The sequence below is a fragment of the Platalea leucorodia genome (assembly GCF_965183815.1).
Source record: "Platalea leucorodia genome assembly, chromosome: 6".
NCBI classification, from domain to species: Eukaryota; Metazoa; Chordata; class Aves; order Pelecaniformes; family Threskiornithidae; genus Platalea; species Platalea leucorodia.
The window spans coordinates 7094680-7118867 of record NC_138828.1 but is presented as its reverse complement, the minus strand read 5'-3'; the positions used below and the strand labels follow the sequence as shown (position 1 = coordinate 7118867).

Below are 24188 nucleotides of genomic sequence, written 5' to 3'. Positions count from 1 at the left end.
TTGTCACCTTTTAACAAAGCAAGAAAATTCCTATGACAGGAATATACAGTCTAGGAGTGTGACCTGTTAAAAGCACATTGCCCATTTTCCTCACAGCTCAAATGCAGGAAAGCTTGAAAAATATGGAAGACAGCAGATGCAGATCCCATGTACTGCCAGAAGTTCTTCAAAAGCAACAGAGCAGGAACCTTAAAATCAATTTTACTTTGAGAGTAACAAAAGCAGTGAAAGATTAAATACTTTCTATTCACTCCTAATTTTCCAATTATTTCTTTTTTTCTGTCCAAAGGGATGGTCATAGGTGATAATCGACTGGTGGTGAACCCAGTAGCAGAACCAATTTAGATTTAAGACCAACATATATTTTTCTTAATAGGGGTGAATTCCACAATCAGTGTTCACTGCACAGCCATGCAAAAAAGACAACAGTACCGCTTCTTTTAGCTGTATTCTCAGCTTGAAGTGCACACGAAACCACCTCCACAGAAAATGGGAGAGGAAGGTACCTAACGAGGCCGTCTAACCCACCCTCAGCAGGAACAGTTACCCCTTGCTGAATTTAACTGATGGAGGTGGTAGAACCCTAGAAACCCCACCACAGGCCATTTGCAAAAACAAATCAGATAATGGCAATGAATGATGATGAGATTATCATCATCATTAAAAAGTATTTCCTAATATCTGTCCTAAACTTCCACTTTGAGCCTGCTGACTTAGTCACCGCTCTCCAAACTTGTTCTGCTTTGATGTGCTTTACCTAGCACAATTTTTTTTTTCCTTGGGTTTTGGAGGATTTATTTCCAGAAAGTGATAGAGGCGTTGAGATGTCTGTTTGTAATACAATATGACAGTTTTCAAGGTGGGTTTTTGATGTTTGTATCGATTAGTCAGTCTGTTACAAATTTCAAGTCACTTCGCTGTTTTTTATACATGTGTTGCCTGCAGGAATTTCTGAAAGTTAAGACACCCAGCTTAATTTTTAAGCCAAAGAAGCATAAGAGGGCAGGCTCTAAAGATTCAAACATTCCCCATTTCCAGTGAACTGGGTCATTTGTTGAATCTACCCAGTAAATTAGGGCATGTTTACTGCACGCATGCCATCCTTCAGCCATCAGGAGCTGCAGGGATGCTAACAGCATAAGAAGAAAATACTTAGCGGAAGCAGCAGAAAAAGCTAATCGTTTCAGTATCTTAATCCTATTTTGTTTTAATCTTGTTTGTTTTCAATATAGTTGGAGAAATTTCCTTTGTCGTCATGTTGGAAGAGTAAGATTCTGTATGCACCCACAGAATGTTCTTTGAAAACGTATAAAGGCATATTATAGATGCAGGATATTAATCATAGAGCAGAACATACAAAAAAAAAATCTACAATGAGAGGGAAAACCAGTACTTTTCTCCATAAATAAAATAGTTTCAAAGATCCAACATTTAAAACCTTCAGAGTGGTAAAAATGCCAACTGTCTAAACACACAAAGAAAAAGAAAGTCACAGAAACACAACCAACATTCCTTTCTTCGTTTTCTTAAAATAAATAATAAAATAATATGGAAACAAAAATACCCAAAACTTACTCATCATTTTGAAGACCAACATATCTTGGACTTGGAACCAGCATGACTCTAACATTTTCTAATTTTCCTTTCACGATGTGCATAAACTGATCAAGGTGGCTCGAAGGTGGTTTTGTGGTATATGTCAAAAAAGCATCATCAAAGTTAATACAAAGTGTTTGTGGCTGATAATGATTCCCAAATGCCAAGCGACCCTAAATCGAAAAGAAAACGCAACTACTCATTATACATATATATAAAAGAGCAATATATATCTAATTTACCTATAATAATGCAGTTTAAGCAGCCATATGCAAATAAAGACCACTGACAAAAATCCTGGCCATATTCTGTGCATATCTAAAAATACTACCTTGTATATTAAACTCCCAATATTCTATCTCCTATCACCTCAATAACAGTTTTCCTGGGGTTTTTGGGAGGCAACATCAACTTTTAAGGAACATGTCCAAACATCCCTATTAAAAGATACAGGGAAGAAAGAAAAAAAGAAGAAAAAAAAAACCAAACACCTCCCAAAAACCCAACACACCACACATTGTACAACACCCATTACCTAGCTTAATTACCTGGTGATGTTCTTGAAATCATTGCAAGTCTAAGACACAAGTAGTTCCCACAACAGAGAACATAACCATGTTTCTATCAGCACCAGCAGGATTTGTGACTGTGTCAGGGGAGTGCTGGCAGTGTCATTTAAAAACTTTTTTAAAGCATGAAGGAGAACAAAAGCTCAAAAAGAATGTATAAGAAAAATGAATGCAAGCTGATTTTTAAGCATATACTGCTAAATATTTTAATTATCAGGGTCTTTTCACTTACCGTGCTCACATTGACTTTAATGACTGGAATAAGCGATCTCCATGAAGAAGAAGGGTCTTGAGATTCTGTTTTTACTTTAACACTACGGGAAAAAATGGGTTTTATTATTTTGTCTTTTCTGCAGAACTAACCAACCTTTTCTCTTAGGGGTCTTCAGTGCACAGCTCTCAGGGAACAGTCCTTCCCACAGGGGTGCCCCCTGTAAGTGACCTGCTAGCAGAATACTAGAATACTCCTCCAGAGCCTGAAAAAACAGCAGGAAGCATACGCAGCTATGCCTTGGGTGCTGCTATACTGAGCTGAGGTGTGCCATGTTTAACACAGAGCAATAGTTAAATAAATCTTCCTGAGGGGAACTCGGTCTGTTCTAAATATTCCTATTTAGGTGTAGGATTTTTCACTTCCCAAGATGCATCCTCCCCAAAGGCAGAAGTCCTTCCTGCACCTGTCAATAAGGGCTTAAGATGAAAACATGAAGAGACTGGCTAGGAGACACAGCCCTTACCCAAACTCAGGACTGCCACAGCATCCTGCAGCTGCCCGCTACGTAATTTAGTAACACGCGCTGGCCTGGCCAGCAGCAGTGGAAGGACTCAAGTCTCGTTAGATCTTCTCTGCTCCTGCCAATAAACCAGTCTGGTGTGATTCTGCCCAAAGAGAGGCTTGTTATTGAACATCTGACTCCACTACACATAAGCCACGTAGAAGAACTCCTTATAAACCCGCATCATGTTTTCTGAGGTATCCCAAAAAGAGAAATAAAATACGAAAAGAAGGTTTGTGTAGCTATACCCCTAAAAAGACAACTTGTGAAATCAGCGCAAGTTTAAAGCTCAAAAACCAGGAAGTCCTTCCAACGCCATACAGATCCTCACATTTTGTCTACTCAAACTTGAGCAGCTATTACTTCTACTGAGCAATACCATTATTATTCTGCAAACATAATCCTCTTCAACACGTGCTCCCTTTCCACATTGTACTTCAAATAGATTTTTGAACCTGTCTCTGATCATTAAACAAGAAGTGTTTGGTTTGTTTGGCTGTGTTTTGTAGTTATTATGATAGGAAATCTGAGGAAAAGAAAAAGATTTAAACTGTCAGGCTTGTCAGTGCAATTTCTCTCTCAGCTGTGCTTCAACCATTTGGCCTCCAGAGCATATGTTAACAAAACATTACCCAATTAGTTCAGCACTTTGCAGAACAAAGCATCAACAAAATAGCAAAATGAATAATAATTTACCTTTCAAGATTGGTATGTGTTCTCTGCCTCCCATTTACTTGTGCTTTTTCATCATCTTTCTTTGCTGGAATTATTGTGGGATCCAAGCCAAACAGTTCTTGAAGTTGTCCATAAAGCTCAGAACGGTTGTACACATGAAATTCAAAGTCATTCACCATAATATACAGTCGTGTTTCTGCCTTTGGATCTAAACAAATAGTAGAAAAAGAGTTTCTAATTCTATTCCAACATTCCCTTGCAGTATTTACAGTTTTTCAAATACACACGTTTTGCAAAAACAATCTACACAGTAGTGAACAGCTGCTGAAGTATATATCAAAAAGCAGTAAAAAAACCCACAAAATAATTACACTATTCTAAGCAAATCAGTAAAACTTGGCAATAAGACAGTTGCATATAAAATATAAAACCTATAATTTCACCCTTAGGTCACAATCCAAAAATAAATTCAGGCAGGAGCTGCACAAGATGGTAAATGAGGTTTATTCAGTCTCATATATAAAAACAAACAAACAAAAATCCCTCTTGATGCACAGCACAGAAGCCTCAGTGCCAACCTCTGCTTTTTAGCACAGATATTAGTACTTGAGATCAATTCAATCTCAAAAACCAAATGGTTTTCTAGCCAAGCTCTATGGTACGGCAGGCCTGAAACAGGAAAAAGCTTTCTTTTACAGAGAAACAGAAAACATTAATATGCAGAACTAACAAGAAGCATACTCATTTTGCACAATCGGTCAACATTTTCACAAATTTAGAATTTTAACTGTAATACCAGCTTGACTCTCTGATACTTAAAAACTAGTTTAACAGCTGCTGATCGCATACAGAGCTGTGTGTGACATACTTTGACATACTTTTGCCTTAGATAGTATGACCTAATTATGTAGTTAATGTGAGGAAAAAGCTCACACAATTTCTCCCTAATTACCCAGTTGAAAGAGTGCCCATTACACATTCACTCAAGAGACCTGAGCTGCTCTAAAACCTGATCCGGTCTTTCTAAGTCAAAGCAACTTTAGGAAGCTGAAGCATCAACGGTTATTACAGCAGCCCCCAAACGGTAACTCAGGGGGTACAAACTGAAGGCAACATTTCCCACAGACACTAGAAATTAAGAAGTCAGAGCGAACACCGCTGCTGTTGTGGTCTGGGTCAAGAGAAGAAATGCAGCTGCACAAGAGCCAAAGTTTAGAGACACCTGCTTTATTAAACGCACCCTCTTTGCTAACAAACTCATCTGTTCCCCAATGTTACGCATCTATACAACACTCAACAGCAACCCACCTTTTACCCCTTAAACCTAAATTACCAGAAATTTCCATATCATTATTAAAAAAAAAAAATATAATAAGTCTCCAGAAAGCACTGACATCACAGTTTTCTTGAACAGGAGACAGAGAAAAGTTAATGACCCAGTGTCGGTTCCTTCCTGTTTTCATAAAAGCACTACCAAATCTGTTTGCTTGTAATGTTAACTTGCATCAATAAGATGTAGGCAAAGGATGACATGGACAAAGATTGGGATACACAGTTGTTCACCTGAGAGACCTCAGTATCACCAAGAACACAAATAAATGTAATTTTTCAATTTCTGGAGGCAAGCATTAGACTTCATTAACTAAATGAAATCATATGCAGTAATCCATTTCTTTAAAGGGGATTTAAAAAGACAACTATCTCTTTTTCCTAATAATAAAACTAAGATTTGACCTCCAGACACCAACTTGGTTGCCTAAGACACTTTTGGGGAGAAGAAAAAAAAAAAAAGAGGGAAGGAAAAAGAGACAAGCACATGTGAATGTTATATAGTGAAATGATTCAGAGAAGCATATAGGCAGGTCATATAAAAGTAAATACCAGATTGATAGCAAAATACTGAAGTTTTATCAACATTTCTTGGAATCAAGGTGACTAATGTAGCCAAGGTTTTGACATTTGCCTCCTATAGAGTTTAATCAAGATGGATTATTTATTTTTTATTTATTCAAATGTTTGTACCACACCTACCCAAACAATTCAACATAAATATACCCACTAACTAAAACCTAGCAGGAACATGAAACAAGTCACTCCCGGCAATAAAAAGTGGAAGAATTGGTTCTCAAAACAGTATTCCTGCTTCAAACAGTACCTCACAAATGACACTATATGGTTTTACAACATGTAAATTGATAAGCTGCTGTGGCACCTAAGCCAAGACATCTGGGTGTGCCCTATTGACAACATAATTCCTAAACCACTTTCATTTCTCAAGTATGTACAAAACCTACTCTCAAGTCCCAGTATGATTTACCTTAACACTCAAGGAAGGAAGACAATCCACATACTTGACTTTTTCTATGAAGTTCTGTCAACATTGGTATGACATGCCTAGTACAAACATAGTGCCATGATGAAAAACAGATTGCACTTGCTAGGAAAAACTGAGGAACTTTTAAAAAAACATGGCAGGAAATACAACTTTACTCCAGGTTATCAATAATCATTATCCAAACTTTTTGTAGTTCAAACCTTCCCTTATGCAAGGAACTGTGATTAAGTCTTTATGAGAAGGATCCTTAAATTACAGTGCAACCCAAGTCTTACAGCAACATTTACTTTAGATTCCAGAGGGCAGGTAGACAACGCATCAATTTTAAAAGGTTAATTTTCATCTTATCAGAAGAATGGTAACAAAATAATCCTCTTAGCTTTAGAACAAACGTGAAAAAAAAACCCACGAATGCAAAGCATTTTACTTTTTCCTTTTTCTGACACAAAGGTTTAATAGCCATGCTTCCTAGCATCCATTACTGTAATCTACCCTTTGATCATAAACACATATTGACTACCAGAAGTTCAATAGGAAGAGTATACCATAAAGCATTTTGCAAAGTACGTACACCAGAGCGTAGGAAACTGTTATCTGAGTTTGGCCCCTTTTTCCTAATAACCTTCACTCTTCTCTGACAAACCTCAGATCATGCTCCTTGCTCAGTTTTTAATTCTTTGCGTATCCTCATAAAACTCGCAAAGTCGGTGGATCTCAGTGGGTCAGCAGAGACTGGCAGGCAATGCCACATTCTTCAGCTCATCAGGAGGCTGAGAAGCCATGGGATTAGAAAGCAGTTATCAGGGAAAAATATTCCCAATAACACATGAACATATTCCATGGGCATGTGGAACAACAGTGGTTTTTTGTTACCAACAGGATTAACAACCTGGAAGCTGAAGTTCTATCAAGAATGAATATGTAATTCCTAGCATTAAAAACAATTTTACTTTGGTGTAACATATTGAACGTGTCAAGTACTTATCATCACTCAATCTTTTTAAAAGGTCACTTATTTCGCTTCCAGGGAAAACTTCACAACTTGTATGACTGGGTTGCATGAACATTGAAGCCCTTTCTGGTTCTAAAACACCTGAATATATGAATGAATTTCTAGCTGTTCTCCTCCTCCAAGCTCAGTGGGGAATATATGAGTCTGCACCACCTTCAGCACATTCCTTCAGGAGACAGGGACACATACAAGCTTCATACACATTTGAACAGACAAAGATAGCTTTTAGCAAATTTAACATGTCCCCATGCTGAAGTTCAGCTCCTTGAATACAATTGTAATGGTGCTCAACATTGATAATCTTTCCACTGAAAACTGGATTATCAAGTACAGCCCTTTACCAAAGAAGTGATGTCAAGGACACCTGAAATGACCTGAAAGGGAGTTCCCTTATTAAGGCCTCCAGGTATTTCAGGATCCTTCACTAGCCTCCCCTTTGTGCACCAAAAACCCCTCCTCTAACACTCTAAATATCTCAGAAAAAAATAGAATGAGGTCACATTATTTCTACACTAACAGGATTTTAAGTTTATCACCACTATGAAAAACAAAATCCCATTCCTGTTGCATTTCACATTATTGTTAGGAGCACCCTGCACTTCAGTTACAGAACCTAAAACCAAAATAACCACAACACTCAGAAACTAATTGTTATTGCTTATATCCAAGCTTTCATAAGATGTATTTTTTCCAAGAAAAAAAATATTACAATATTTACGGCTTGTGTTTTTATAAAAATCTGGTGGGATTTTTAAATTGTTAATAGCCCTGATTCAGCCTAAGTGTTTTTCTATAGGAAAATCTCAGTTCTATTTTGTGGGGTTTTTTGTTTGGTTGGTTGGTTTGTTTGTTTGTTTTTGTTTTATGAAGGATCTGAAACAAAGGTATGCATCAGTAATGTCTAGCTACAACAGGTTTTCCAGTCATTCTGTGTGACAGCTGCAAGGGAGTAATCCTTGAACAAAACATAAATCTTTAAGATGCAATTTATCAGCAGCCTTCGCAATTTGGTCGGGTACAGGTATTTCTGTTGCAGTCAAGTAGATTAAAAAGTATTGGGAAGAATATACTACAATAGGCTTAGAATCACTGAAGATTTTATTTATTCCTTTAAGGTTACAAATGAAAGGATCTCTGCTAAATAATCAAAATGTAAAGTGAGGAAGGTTATTTTTCCTAGGAAAAAGAGTAATTATTTAAAAGAGTATTTTATTCACATTACTTTGTTGTCAGACCTGTACACCTCTGACCTCCTTGGTTACTTGGATTATTTGTCCACTAATTATGCAGTCTTAAATGACAGCAGGAAAGGATAAAGCCTTGCAATACTGCCAAACAAAAATACCATCATAAAAGACAGACAGAACTACCTTTATTGCATTAAGTTCCATTCATTTTTTCATTCTGTGAGCCACTAGAGAAATATGTTTTAACTACCAGATGAAGAAAATTCTGTGAAAACCTGTTGGACAATAACCTGTGGTTGGAAAAATCTAATTAACTCTAAGACTAGCTTCCAGTTATTGAATTAGTCTTCTTACAGTATAAAAAAAGTTGAATTGTGTCCTGTCACCTTAGAGGCTTAGTAATGCCTCAATAAAAAGAAGTGAGCAACTCTTCCTAATTCATATCACTATATTGAACAGCTTCTCATATTTACCTGCATAACATGTATGCAGTACTCCTACCACTGTTGAGTTGGTACTGACAAAGCAACAGCTGTACAAGCTTGCTGCCAAGTCTAAGAGGCTTCACACTATCAGAGGCCACTTTGAAAGGGGAGACAGGAAAAAAAAAGCCCTCCAAAGTTCAGTGACCCTCTCAATTAGTGCCCTCCTCAGCCGTACACAGTTGCCACTTTTGGACCTCCTTGAACTAGCAATGGAGCTGTAATGCTTCGAAAGTCAAGAGGCAGGACCTGAGACTCATTCAACCAGATTCTAATCCTATATATGACTAAGCACACGTCACAAAGCTAGTTACATTTTCTCACACTGTTTTCTGCAGATACAATTAATCTCTTGCATCCAGTGTTAATCGTCCTTCTCCAGCCATAGATAAAGAAGAAAAATAAATTAATTTTTCACACTTCTCCACTTCTATGACCACAGATGTCATCAAGACACAGGGTTATCAAATACCAAAGAACATCCCCTACTGTAACACTTTTGCTAAAATACTGACAGCACAACACTAAAACTTGAAAACTAAAATCACTTCCAGAACATAAGAAGTCTCTATTTATCATAGTTATAAACTTCAATACAGAGTCAATTATGCTTAGCCTACAGCTAATGAAGGCTACTGTTAAGGTTAATGGTTTGTCTTAAGAAGGGTTCAAGTCCCTGATAATGAATCCAGCATTTATTTCATTGTGTTGTTCTAGTCTACTAACACAGATCAACCAGTTAAAAGAACCCATACCTTCTGACGATTCAATGTACTTCAGGCACATAGTAACACATCAATTACACACATCCAGTTGTGCAAAGGAAGTCTTTTTCCGTAGGCTACCTGTTAACTTAATTTCAACTTTGAAACCTTTTTGAGAAACCTACCATGCTGCTTCTGCTTAGGGTTGTACATCTTCCACCAGCGAAATATGATAAATCCATCCTGAATTCTAAATCAAATAAATTAGATAAACCAGAAGTTAAGAGAGTGATAATCCAAAATCCTACATGCAGCTGCATGACATGTTGCCTTATGCAATGCAGAGATCTGCAGCTGCAGTAGTGTACAAGCAATATTAAAGCACAAAGCATTACAGCATAAAGCATACAGTATAATATTATACAAATTAGTGCATTAGCTGAAACTTGTATAAAATCCCATATCCATTGCCTTCTCAAGGCTTTCCAAATTTAACAGTAAGAATCAAAATTACAAACTATTCGCTAGCATGCGGTTCATGAAACAAATTATTCTCAATTCCAGTAAATAAATGCAAACTACTTGGCCAAAATTAATCTTCCAGACTTAAGAGCAGAAGCATGAAGGAGTGAAAGCCATTAGTGTAAAACAGTTCTTCAAACGCTGAAGTGTTTCCTTTTACAAATATTAAGGACAACTAGAATCTTATTCAGTACTCACTTTCAACTGATAACACTCAAACAACAAATGAGCTAACAACACAAATATCTAAAAACGTCTAAATACTACCATCAAAAGAGTCAGTTTATTTTTAACATTTATAAATGTATTTATTGCTCATTTGTATGATGATATTTTGCTATGTGTTAGACATACACATTTACTGTATTTGAAATCGCTATGTAGAAGAGCGACTCCCTTGGAAATCTGTACCTGATAGACATGTCTTCTGTGATGAAATAGATTTCACGAACCATGACTTTTCCAGACAGCACAGAGAACGAAAAGGAACCTAGCGTGAGAGAAAGTGTTCATCAGTTCATTCAGTTATTGATGCTTTATTTTCTGAACAAGAAGAATACAGTATTCAGTTATCTGAAATGTGTTTACTGGGTATCTTGACTTTTCCCTTTGAAAGCACACCGACTTTCACAGGAGAACATCAGAGATTCAGAACACAAGATAAAAAGTACACAACTCTAAAAGGTGCTGGGTTTGGCACCACCCAAGAATACAACCAATCCCTGAGACAGAGTAGTCACTTGGGAACATTCAGGTGCCTTGCGAAGCTTGTGAAAAGAGTTAAGAAAGCTATTTTGAACATTTGTAAGTATCAAGCCATTGTATGCAAGACTGTAATTAGAGAAGAAGATTCCTGACAAAATAATTTTTTAAATTTTAAATGGCTATAAAGTTTTCAGTCCAATTATTACGACAAATCGTGTTTACAGCAGGAAGGATTAATAAGCATGAAAAAGACCAGCAGGTAATGCAATAGCCCATATTTTTCCTAAGGCTTTTCACCTCACCCACAGAAAGTTAAGTAAACCATGATTTGTTTTTTTTTTTTTAAAAAAAAAAGTTTAATCAATTGAATCCAAGCTGTAAATCATGGGATTTAATTAATGTTATGTTCTTCTCACCGATTAAGTTTATAAAGAACACCATATATTTGGCCAGCTATGTCCAGCTGTCTTTACTCAATAGCAATTTCACAGAGAAATTTTAATAAAAGCCTGTAGATCAAGTGTAGCAGCCAATAAGTATTTCATCTATATTGCGGTTCAAAAAGTTGGATTTGAAGATGGTTTGGATTACAGTTCCTAAATTCTAGAGGACATAAGCAAATTATTGCAGGGGTCTCTTTGGCAGGCGGGTGAGGGTGGGTTGATTTTTTTTTTTTTTAAGTTTTCCCTACATTTATGATCAATAGTTGCAGAAAAAGTCCAGAACTAAAGTCATCATCATTCTGGGAAGCAGACAGAGGAAGGCATGGAAGAATAAGTGAAAGAAAATTAAATGTGCAGTCAGAGTGAGGTTGTGGGATACAGCCCTCTGTGAATCAGCATCAGATATTTTTGTAATGTGGGTGAGTGCCCAAGTGATTTGTACTGACCTGTTTTATTAAAAAATGTTTTAATATATTAAAAAAAAAGTTAATGGATTTTGATGCAAATGTTCTATGCAGTATAAATTCTACATATCACAGTCCCAGTATGGATTAACATGATTAGTTGTTCTGACAGCTTATTTAGAAAGCAAGGACACTGCTATAACGGAGTAGAGGCTTCAGACTCCACTGTGCCCCTCTGAGCCCACTCCAGCAGTTGCTACCCACACTTCAGATGCTGTATAACCCACCTCAAAGGTGCAGGGGAGTGGGAAGCTGCACCCCTTAATACCAAATTATGAGGGAAATTCAAAAGCCGCTCAGGCACGTTCCATGGGGGACCAAGGCCAATCTTTTCCTTTTAGGACACTAACCATTACGATTACAGGGCTTTGAAAAAGGGGTAATTGAGAATGTACAGATTTTAAGTACACAAAGTGTACAGACTAAACAGAAAAAAGTAAACTCGACTTAAAATTAAAAGACCTGTCGAGCGAACTTTAATATAAGATAATGACACTTGAATGAAAAAGGGAGTGTTTTTCTACCTCCCATGAAGCATGATATTGAACTTTTTCTCTTCTTAAATTAAACCCATGCTGATCATTTTCAAATTATTGTAACAAAGGAACACTTTGATTTTACTTAAGAGTTTTTAGCAAATTGAGGTATAATAAAAAGCAGTAGATAAAGAGCGGCATTACAGTAAAAATAACTTACCAATATGGATGTAGCCATGTTTATATAATCTGTTAAGAACCAATGTTAAAATGAGTCCAATGTTCCGGGAATTATAATAAGTTAGGTAGATAATCCATCCACAAGACAATATTGTCGCTGTTGAAAGATTAAAATGAATTAGAATTTTTTTAAAGTATGCTGACCTAGATAAAAGCCTTACCTATTAAGACTATAAAGCACAAGAATGTTCTTCCTACTCTCCAAAAAAATTTGAAACTGATGGGACATTTTAATGGGCATTTTCAGACGTGGTGTGAGAAGGGTGTAAAGAGATGGGGAGAAAAAAGAAGGGGAAACGGGAAGATCAGAAGAGTATAGATTCTTTACTGCTCTTCCATTCCCCAATATATATATATAAAAAAAAAAAAATCCTCCTGAGTACCTGCAAAAGGCAACACATATTTCATTGCATCCCTTACCATCCAAGAAGTTAAATTTCATAGATCAAATCACAGTACGCATGATCCCACACGGTCATTTATTTTAAAACACCTTAAAAAACCACCACAACAAAAGTCATACTACATTCCTTCTCCACCCTTCCCCAAACCATGAAATGTAATGTAAATTTCTAATCTTTCACATCTTAGCACAGGAAGCAACATTGTCACATCTGAAACTTTTCAGAAGTTGCTGTATTCTGAGAGAAATGTACCAGTCCTTGGGTTAGCAGAAATCTGTCAACAGTTCAAGTATGGAATTTCATACAAAAAAAAGGAAATAGCAATCCAATGAGAAACATTAAAAAAAAAAAAATTAGGTCTGCTAATCCCCAAAGCAATTTTTACTTTAGTTGATTAAGAGCTAGTAACCTATTTCTAACTACAAGGGCTCTCAAAGCTTCCAGAAGGACAAACCCAAAAGGAATGGGACTGCCAGGGAACAGACTAGTTCTAACTCACTTTACTGATAATTACCACTCTGTTTCATCCAAAGCAGAGTAGGAAAGAAAGCAATTTTTGTATTTGAGGTATCTCTACTCATTATACTAACTGAACTTTGCAACACAAGTTTTTTATTTATGTATACACTTCATACTGAAAAACTCAGATTTATCACGCCTTTTATGGGAAATCTGAAGTGCAGAAAGACATACGGGTATGACACCTTCACTCTGCAGAGAGTTCAGATGATTACTCAAAAAAAAAAATCCGCCAAAACCCCCCAAAAAACCACAAACCCACAAAAAGATTACAAAAACAACCTGTCCTTTTACTGCCCCTTAATTTTTTTGCAGTGGGATGCTCCACTGCTTTGTAACAATGCCTGTGCTTTGTTGAAAGCTGAGGAGAAGGTAGAAGAGAAAGACTTGCATGACTTTTTCTTTTCCTTACTGAAAAATGGATCCAGTGGAGCCAAAATTCAAGTAGCTCATACACTTGGGCAGGTAAGCTGCTTGACATGTAAAACAAATCAAATCTGTGTGGGTGATTACACAGGAACAAGGCAGAGGGGGTTAAAGCTACACCCCACAAAAGAAACTGCTCTTGGCATTCAGTGAAGGCACACTCCAAGGACAGCGTTTACCTCTCCTCGCTTTCAGATGAGTACACTACTCACTGCTGGTCCTCTATCAATGGAGGGAGAAAGGAAGAATGACTCACACTCATAGGGTCTCATTCCAGTAATAAAACTTAATTTGAGATTAAAGTTCAACAACACACTTCTAGATAGCTAAAGCCAAGAAGGTGCCCTCTTATAGGTGACATATACTGAGAAAAATCAGCAAGTTAGTGCAGTTTCCAGGCACTACTGATCCGCTGCCTTTACCACTACTCTCACTTCTGCCACAAACTGTAGCTTTTTCTTTTCCCTCACCAAATTTAGTCTCCACTATTAAGTGACAGATCCCATAAATGCTATTCATCTCATGATTATATTCTTGATTTTAAAAGCCTCTTCAGCGAAACTACATTTTGGAAATTACATTTGGAAAGTTTTACTGCATGTCATTTTTAAAAATTATTCTAGAGTTGAGCAACCGCTCTTTGAGGAGCATGCTCACTTCTAGAATTCATCACCTCTTTTACTGGGATCAATAGTTAGCTGTTTCAGGATTCAGGAGAAGAAATGACATCTTTTTTTGTTCTCTTATCACAGGATGCCATAGGTCAGCAGATGAAAGCAAAGGAGGAATGGCTGGTTGAAACTGGGTCAGTTAATAAATATTACTTTAATACGTTTCTATCCAAACCTCATAATAACAGGAGGCTGCCCAGCTTTTCTGTTGTTTGTGTCATTGTTTCTAGAAAACTAGGTGGTTTCTTACAATTGAAGAGATCAGCAGCTCCCCAAAACCACGTAATTGTATATAGGTCAAACTGCCCTTAGAAAAAGGGGATGGACTATATTATTTCTTGAAGTTCTACTCATCCTTCTGTGAAGCAGAAATTTGTAAGTTTAATATATTCAAGCAAATAAAAAAGCTAAGCAAAGCTTTTGCTTTAAATTGTAGCTGTTACATGGAATTGCTTATATCCTACATACTTTCCAAGTAGAATTACTAATAATTTGCTCTAAGAATCCAGTGCAGAGAGGGGAAACCAGAGAAAGAAAATTCTGCAGGCTGCAATTTGACACTTTTATTCTGTGGTGAAAGACCTGAGCATCTCTAAGTTTCAAGTCAAATCTTCCGGAGACAATTTTTTCAGATCTGTTCCACGTGTTCCACATTTTACCATGAACAACTACCAGCATGTTGACTTCCCTTATTTTCGCCTTGATTACACTTAGAATTTTATGTTGAGTACAAACTTTCTATATCAACATATTAAAAGTGAAATAAATAATATTCAGAAAGCACCCTCGGCTAATTTGCCTACGTCCTTTTCATTCAGTTTGGCCTACTGAAAAACAATTCCAGTACGTCGATAGCCAACAGACATGCTTTAACTTCCCAGAAGTCAAAAAATAAAGTTATTTTTCCTGCACTGCCCCTCACTCCAGGTCCAAGAATCAAGGTTGAAAAGCAGGTATTATCTACCTTTGGAAAAGTCTGAATTCATCCCACACTTCCAGCACTCTCATCTGGAGCTGAATACAACTTAATTTTTATTTTGCTGTCCCTGACCCACCTGTTCATAGATTCAGAAAATAAAAGTATCTACACACAAATATAAATAATAGCACTAGAGTTATAGAAAATTAGCATACCTAAATCTGGCACATTTACAAAACCAGCCCATAACCAAGTACATGATGGTTTGGCTTAAAGGCTTATTGTAGCACACAATTTAGTCTAGAAGTTATGTCATTAAACACAATAGTCTTTATATCACTGTTCAAACTATACCATATTAAATGGCAGATATGTACATATTGGTATAACAAAGTTATTGTATCTGCCTGTCGTACTACAATGCTAATCCTTTGTCATGGTTTTAAGATTAATTACCAGCTTACTCTGGTGTTAGAAAAAAACCCTTATTTCATGGAGAGAAGTTCTCACTGAGTTCTTCTTTTGTAGAGTCGCAGCTGTAGAGCATCGTCCTTTGCACACTGGACTTATCTCCCAAGTGTTGCAGCACGATTAGTATTGGAAACAGTTCTGTATTTTTTCTTTCTGAATTACTTAAGTAGCATTGCCATACCTCACTAAACAGCTGTATGACAAAAATCTATTTTCAATGTTTTGATGTAATTTGGCAAGAAATTCAATATTGGTATGCCAGCATTTAGAGAAGCGTGTTTAAAAGTACACACACAAAAAAACCAAAAAAAAAACCAAAACAACCCCCCCCCCAAAAACCATTTAACCAAAACAGAATAGATTCACCTTACCGACTAACAGCCAAACAACATTGGAGTCATGCTCTGTTAGGAAGTCTTCCAACTGCGTGATACTTGGGACAAAACTATCATTTTTTCTTTGATCCATTGCTAAACTGTTTTTGCATCGGCACCTATAGAACTGAAGGAAAAAAACAAAGAAACAAAAAAAACCCAAAGTGAATAACAAGCACAGTACAGTTTAGAGAAAATTGACTATGTACCATGTTAAATAATCTCTTAAGAGTCTGTTTCACACAAATATGAATTTACTTGGTTTATTCCTTCAATAACATCTTCACGATTCTCAGCTACCCTTTCTTCTACTCTAGAGCTCCAGAAACACTTCCACTCATCTCTGCTGAAACAAATGGAGTTTCCAGGCACGTGCCTCCCTAAAACGGATTACAGATCAACAGAATGCCAGAATACACTCTCCAAATTTAGTATGCTGAATGCCCTATACAGCATATAATAGCAAATAAATTTAAAAAACTGTTGTACTATAGTGGTAAGTCAAAGAGTAACTGAACATACAAGTAAAAATGAGTCTGTATTAAGCCTTCTAACATTCAAAAAGGGAAAATGAGACAATATGAGACTGAACCCCATGCCCTCACGGAAGGAGAGGCCGAAGCAGACACTTTCAGGAGCTATGGAAAATTCCATAACCTCCTAATCCACTATGTCCATTAATTCTCTTGCTTTAGGATAGATTTGCATGGTTGTATTAAAAGTGGCTACATAGTGTCTTTTACAGAGAGCAGAAAACCAGTCCTTCTGATCTTACACACTTATTCAAATCACCCTTAAATCATCTTGCAACTGGGTTATATTAATTAAGTGTGATTAACAGGGAGTAGCTCAACTCAGTAACAGCTGTAATTACACAGCACTATTTTACTTGCATTAGTCTCATTTGAACTCTTCTCCCTTGGACGTTATCTGTCAAGCCTTCTTCCAGGAAGATAAGCATTAATGCTGCCCTTTTTTTTTTTTTTTTTAATTTTTTTTTTTTTAAAACACCTTCCAGCTCCTGGCAGCCTGCCTTCCTGTCAGTATTCAACCCTCACAATAAAAAAAAAAAGTAGACTTTATTTCCTTTATGAAGTCTTCGATGCTCTCCATCAAGAGCTCTAGAACACAAAACTAAGTAATGTTGCTAAGACCTTAGTTTTTGAGCAGCATCTTCGGAACAGTCAGTATTTAGAAGTGTTCGGAATAAAACTAGCAATTTATCCAGTTTTCCCTGTAATATCCGTACTATCTCTCACTATTATAACTTGAAAACAAAATGTAGAAAGAGAAGTTAAAAAAACCTGCCTTTAATGCACTTCTTTCTCCCCTACATTTGGGTAAATAGAGAACTAAGAACCTATGTTTTGAACTAAAGTCTCAAGAATAAGTGCTAACAATCTGTTTGCTACCTCTTCTGTAAGAAGGAATAGAATGGGGAGGAAAGAACATGAAAACAACAAACAGAAACAAACCACAACAAAAAAAAACCAACACCAAAACACCAGACATCATTGCTTCCAGTAGTGGTGATAAAAAAAGCTACTAACTTAGCTCCCCTACACAGAGGAACAATAAGCATCACACACACATACACGCATTTTACAAAAAAGAAGCCCTTGTTTTAGAAGGGATGTTGCAAAGGCAAATTAAAGCCCATAATGGCACTGTGATTTGCTTTAAGACATTCACAATACCTTAATAAAAAACCCACATGTAAACTCATATTATGAGGCAGATGATGCCTCTGCAGGCAGTCTCTAAGAGCCTTTAACCCGCGAATGACAGGGTGGGTAACTGGAGAAACCAAAATCCACACTTTCAGCACAAAGGAAGAAAGAACTTGTTTTTTCCCTTTCTTACCAAGAGACAGCAGGGTCACTCTTTTGTGATCAAGACCACCATGGAAGTGCTGTCAATTGGTGAGGACTGCTCATCACCTTAAGAAACACCACCACTATTTAATCCCTCAAGAAAGCAACCTGTGGCTTTTTGCTAAGGAATGATCACCCAATGTTATGTGATACTGAGGCAGGACATTAAATATCATTATGTTCTGAATAGGACTGTGGTAAGACAACTCAGAGACTGCAAGTCATGGAGTCCTGATAGTTACTTATTTAAATAAAGACCATATTCATCATTTTTTGTCACCACTATCCACAACCATAAATTCGATATCCTTGGAAGTTTTCTGGAATACATTTGCTACTTGCATGCAAATAAACTTAGGAATCGCCTATCAGTCATCATGTGTCAATACATCATCTTGGAGCTCCACAGCTGATCCTTTAACACCCTGCCCCACTGATGCCTCACTTCACCCTTGATCCAGTCACCTGAGGAAGAGGATGATGGCAACAAAAGTGTAACCACCCAGAAACAGGCAGCAGCAACACCCACACTAGACATGGGCTCTCAGTATGTGTCTCAGAGAAAGCAGGTGCTTAATCCATTTAGATTAATGAAGCAATTTTGGCCATATGAATTAGTGTAATAGGAAGGGGATGCATGCAGAGACTTTAGTACACACTGTTTATAATGCCCTTGTGCCTTTATACAGCGTGGAGGATGGAGAGGCAGGATCTGGATCATCACGATTGTTAAGAGGAAGAGATGCAGTCTTGCCAGGGCAGATATTAGCTACTTTCAGTAACCAGCATTTCTTTCTGTTGACGGTCCTGCACTTAGCTGCCTTCATCTTCCACGCCCTACATACTGCACCCATAGATTTAAACCGTGCATACCTCAGCTGCCTGCAGGCATCCACCCTCTGTTACATTTGCTCCTACAGGCAAAATCACTTTGCCACCAGACAAAACTTTAACTGTTGCACTCTCCAGGAACACCAACCCATAGGTTGATGAGCCTATAATTTACATTCATCCTGCTACTCTGTTCTTCTGAAGTAACAGTATACTTTCCAAATCTTATGAGACAACTCTTGGAAGGATGAGACCTAAGAAAAACTAGAAAACTGACTCTTACCAACCCTGCTAATACAAGACACCAAAGAGGAAGAGAAACCCACAACTTCATGTTTACCTCTCTGCATTTATTTATAGTATTTTATCAAGGTCTCTACTGTTTTGTGATGATGAGCTCAGTTAACATGCAGGAATGTAGTGCAAAACCCTAACAAATGTTTTGGTTTATTTGCCTCCCCCACACTTTTTTTAAGCACATCTTTACTATTCAGTATGTCACTAGTGGCTCTCATTTACCACATACCATGTTAATACATACAAAATGCGTTAGCTTTCTCCTGGGAGGAGGACAGGAGAAGAGGAGGGTTCTGTGGCACTGAAGTGACAGAATCCTAATACTTGTATTTATCTTCACAGTAGCCCTTTAAGGGGTTATGTAGTCTTCTTTCTGCAAATAAGATAGCTGAAGCAAGAAGAGATAAAGGCCAAATCCTTTATTTATGACACCCAAATTGAAATATTTGGGGCCTGCTTTTCAGGTTGTGCATGTTTAGAGCACTTAGCATGTTCAAAACAGACAGCAGGCTGGCTTGAAGATGTGAGGCTTCGACATTGCTGTAGATTTGCTCCTCCTGGTCAGACAGGCTTTCTTTATAGCAGAAACACACACTTAACAGACACTTAAAAAAATGATTTTTAATTACTTGTGTCACATATTAATCCATTTTTCTCAGTACTAAGAAGATGCAAGTGATATTATAATCCTGGGGGTTGCACTTCATTTCCAACCCACTTCCAGTATTCCCAACTCAATCTGATTCTCACAGCATGTGTTCTATCTCTAAAAAGCCAAATACTCAAAAGCAGCTGCTTCAAATCTTTATAAACACATTTCAATCGCATCAAATAGGTAAACTAGTTTTAACCTCAGCCTGACACATTAACACTTAATACCGAGAGCAAACCTCTGCTTGAACAAAGTCATTAAAAATTTACAGAAAGCATGCATACATGAAAGAGTTGACAAAAAAGCCCACAACAGAAGCCCAGTCACCAGGCTCTCAGTCACCAGAGTGCAGTTGCTTGGCAAAGACAGCTGCAGCCTAGGGAGCAACAACCCACCTGTGAAAGGTCTGTCCTGTACCTATAGCTGAGGATGAAGGCAACAGATGCTTTATTCAGTGCCTGAGAGCATTAGGGTAATATGGGTCTTGGGCTCCATAAGAAAAGGAGAGAAGAAAAAAAAAAAAAAGTCTGTTTATCACACCCTTTGTAAGACTCTTTCTGGCACACCTTGTAGAAACAGCTGAATAAAATTGGTATCCAAAGGTGGGAAAAAACCTAGCATTTCATGATATTGAGAAGAAACACTTTTATACAGTTATGAAGCGGGTAGGGAAATAATGGACCCTGCCAATCTCCTTGTTATTACTAGAATTCATGGAGGGGAATAAACTGGGAGTTTAAATTTGCCAGGCATATTCCTCAGATCTTCACAGAAATCAAGCACTTACTGAATATATGTTAATTGATGTTATTAGAGGTTAACTACCATTCTGAGGATACTCAGCTCCCAACTTCTACAGCAATTACAAGGCAGTGGAGTCACAATTACACCCAAAATGAGACATTAAACAACAGGAGGCAAATTCCCCTAGTCTAAATAAATTAATGTAGATAATAACGCCTGGATGCTTCACACCTCCAGTAAAGGAGCCATACCCACAGCAGTTCCTTAGAGAAAAGGAAAGAAATGGCATTTTTGCATCCTACCAACTCCATCACTTTCTTTCAAGGGGTTGCCAGCAACAACTGCTACAAAATCAGAGCTTTAGATAATTAAATGATATTAGGAGTCTCACAAACATAAACACAACTCAACTGAATTTTCTTCTGAAGGTGTGGAGACATTGTCAGCACCCAGACACACATTAGGCACATTTCACAAAACAATAAGCTGCCAACCTTGGCATCTTTCCCAAAACACTCCAGCTAGGTCCAAAGACTTCAAACCCATCCCAGCACAGCTTAGGAAGCTCAGCTATTCTTTAATCAACAAGCAAGGGAAAGAGGAAGGAAGAGAAAAAGTTGTTCTCAAAAAACACGTACACATAAAAAATAAGCTAAGTGACAGCACCCACACAGCAATTCTGCCATCTGACATGTTGCATTGGCATCATACCTTATATCCAATTAAAGATCATCAGATCTTTTTTTAAGAAAAGAAGTAAGATTTAGGCCTATTTTCTTCCCCTTCTGCTAGTGCTTGAAGTAACAATAGCATTAGACTGTAAACAAACTAATCTACTGCTTTAATTATACTAATGAATTCTTGCTAAACAGAGCACAGAAGAGAGTCACACCTAGTTAAACTGGTGTGTGAACAGCCTTAGTTAAACATAATTTGCACTACAGTAGCCTACGTTAGTAAATAACATTCACTTAAAAAGTAATTAAATCAAAATTAGAGTATATTCAAAGGAACTGTAAGACATAAGATAAAAATCATTCTTACAGTAGCCTACCTGATTAGATTTATTTTACCTAATAAATAGAAACCACCAGAGAAACATCTACAGAAAAAAAAAAAAATTTAACACCCTCCTGAGAGCAGAGAGAAAAAACAGAAGAAAAATCTATTATCTAATGATTCAGTGTCCAAAATAGCAGAAGTTATTAATTTTATTTCTTTTTAGTAGTACAGGACATGAGTTTTCATACAGAACAAATCAAAGACAGACTCCTGCTCTGGCAACCAACTGCTAGCCTAGGAACACCTAACTGAACTTTGGATGATTTTTCATTTCACTTGAATTTTTAAAAAATAAAAATATATTGTTTAACCTTGCCTCCCAGACTTGTTCAGGGGAGAGGGTTGTTTTCCTGCTTACATTGCCAGCTTCTGATATTGCAGAAGAAAAAAAAAAAAAGGGCAAAACTGAAAAAAGCCAAGTCACAGAACCTAAAGGCTCATAACAGTAGAAATAAATAAGAACTTCCCTTATGTACACTCCTCTATTTAGAAAAAAAAAAAAAATCCTTTTTTGGGCTGGTTTCAACAACAAGGCAATGACTTTCCGCCACCCCTTTTTTAATTTGAACTACAGCATTGTACCTCTGAAATACTCTATGAAATTGAGTCTTCTACACCTTACTGATTTTTTCCAGAAGTACTTCCTCTAAACTTCTCCTCTGACACATCACCACAGTTCGGGGAAAGGGAGAAATCTGAAATAAATCAAACTAAAAATCAGTCTTGTGGCTACATATACCATCATCCTTAAGTGAACTACATATAGGTCCTCATTAGTGTCTGTCCCAGTCTGCAGTCAAGCCAAAGATTTTGGCGCAGCAAGAAGTGCTATAAGTAGTTACGTAAGAAGATAAGAAGTTATAGGAGATGGTAGTATATCTCAACACCACTGCAAACACAGGGTAACTCTGCACACTGCTAATGAAAAGCAGTAAACTCTTGCCTACTTCCCACAGGATAAAATTATGCAAAAGGACAATTACCAAAGAGCAGCTGATACAAATTTCACATGCCAAAGTTTTCTAACAGCATACCCAGAAGGGGTGAGTTACTTCAGCATGCCACACATGAGGATGAGAGCTCTCCATAGAGAAGTCCCGGACGTGCATGTAACTCCACCCAACCAACCTGAGACGATTCACCATAAGCAAAATCTACTCTTGCATGAACACTGTCAAACTGTGCAAATTCAGGCCATGATCCTAAGCAAACACCCCTGAACATCCATTTAGAGCCAACTGCCTAATCGGACCTTAAATACTGTTTTTATCAACGATTGCTTGAATAACCTATTAACATACTTTTACAAACAAGAGGACTACTCCCTCCTACACTCCGGTTTTTCTTCTCAGTTGCCAAAATTTCTGGCCTGATTGCTTATCTGGTCATTACATTTTGCACATAAAAATTGGGACAAAAACTGCACAGCTACAATAAAAAAAAGCCAGAAAAGTAGAATTAACTAATTAAGTTACACAACAGAAGAACTCCCACAACAACAATCATGGTATTCTTCATATTAAACTTGATAAAATTATATGTATAGATGCATCTGTTGCAGTAAACTACCAACTTTGGAAGTTTTCACAAAGTTTAGTGAAAGTTGCTGTGGAGGTGTGTCTTAAGGTGGGAAACAAACCCAGACGTAGATTATGACTGGGATATTGGCTATACGCTGATCTTTAAAATACACCTCCACCATATTAACATGTTAAAGCATGTTGTATTGATAAATTACATCAGATTTTTTTTTATTGAGAATGTGAAGTGCAAGCACGTTATCATTACAGCTTTAGGCACGTCAAAAAGCAGGTGCATTTTGTGTTCAATCAGTGTGTTACACCCTCAGAGGACCGCGGGCACTGGCAGAGACCGTCTGTCACCGGCCAGGGAAAGGAAGAGCAAAACTTTCCTCACAGGCCAAACAGAACTGGAAGCGCCTGAACTCCCGTCCTCTGACCTTACACCCTTTCTGCACGGCGTGAACCTACAAAAGACAGACGCAAAGGGAAAAGAAACCAAACAGGAACCCGTGAAAGCGGAGGGGCTTCCTCTGGCAGCGCTCTCGCGGAAAGCAGAGGGGGCCGGCGGAGGAGGGGGGCACGCCGGTACCGGTAACGCAACGCCCCCTTGGGCGGAGGAAGCAGCGCGCAAAGCTCGGCCCCCCCTGAGGAACCGGCGGGCGCGGCCCCCGGCCCCCTCCCCGGCCCGGCGGGAGGCCCGCGCCGGCACCCGGCTCCTCCCGGTGGCGGCTTTTCCCTCACAGAGGCCGCCGGCGGCGCGGCCTGACAGGCCCAGGGACAGCGGCGGGGCCGACTCCTCCGCAACGGCCCCCGCCCCGCCTTCAGCCCGCGGCGGCCCCGCACCGGGCCCAGCCCCCCGCCGCGGGCACCGAGGGGCGGCCGGGCAGAGCGGCGGGCCCGCCGGAGCCCCCCCGCACTTACGCCATCGCCGTCCGCGGCGGCTTCACCACAGACCCGGAAGCGGCGGCGGCGGCGGCGGCCGGGGCCCTCCCGCACCTCACGGCGAACGCCCGGCCGCCCCGCCCACCGCGCCGCCGGCCCGCAGCGCCGCCGGAGCCAACCGCGAAGCGCCGCCGGCCCGCGGGGCCAATGGCAAAGGCGGCAGCTCCCCGAGGGGGCGGGAAGAAGGGGGGGCCGCCGCCAATCGCAAGAGGCGGTGCCGGCTGTGGGAGTGTGTGTGCGGGGAGGGCGGGGGGCGCCTCTCCCGCCCTTTCACGGCGGGTGCGGGTGTGCGC

General features: G+C 38.6%; 1 protein-coding gene across 13 annotated transcripts in view; it reads right to left on the bottom strand.

Moving 5' to 3' along the window:
- BLTP1 (bridge-like lipid transfer protein family member 1) overlaps window positions 1-23960 on the bottom strand; it is a 125459-nt gene extending 101499 nt beyond the window's left edge. For 11 of the 13 annotated variants that reach the window (XM_082316198.1, XM_082316206.1, XM_082316211.1 and 8 more), the window contains exons 1-8: window positions 23875-23960; window positions 15968-16097; window positions 12167-12283; window positions 10270-10348; window positions 9522-9586; window positions 3638-3824; window positions 2398-2479; window positions 1576-1769 (exon numbers count right to left, since the gene is read on the bottom strand). In XM_082316198.1, the coding sequence (XP_082172324.1) occupies window positions 1576-1769; window positions 2398-2479; window positions 3638-3824; window positions 9522-9586; window positions 10270-10348; window positions 12167-12283; window positions 15968-16064 (821 nt within the window). In that variant the 5' untranslated portion in view covers window positions 16065-16097; window positions 23875-23960. Of the gene's footprint in view, window positions 1-1575; window positions 1770-2397; window positions 2480-3637; window positions 3825-9521; window positions 9587-10269; window positions 10349-12166; window positions 12284-15962; window positions 16098-22012; window positions 22106-23874 lie in introns of those variants that run through there. The other 2 variants (XM_082316205.1, XM_082316199.1) reach the window with 2 other exon arrangements.
- Between the last annotated feature and the right edge of the window lie 228 nt (window positions 23961-24188).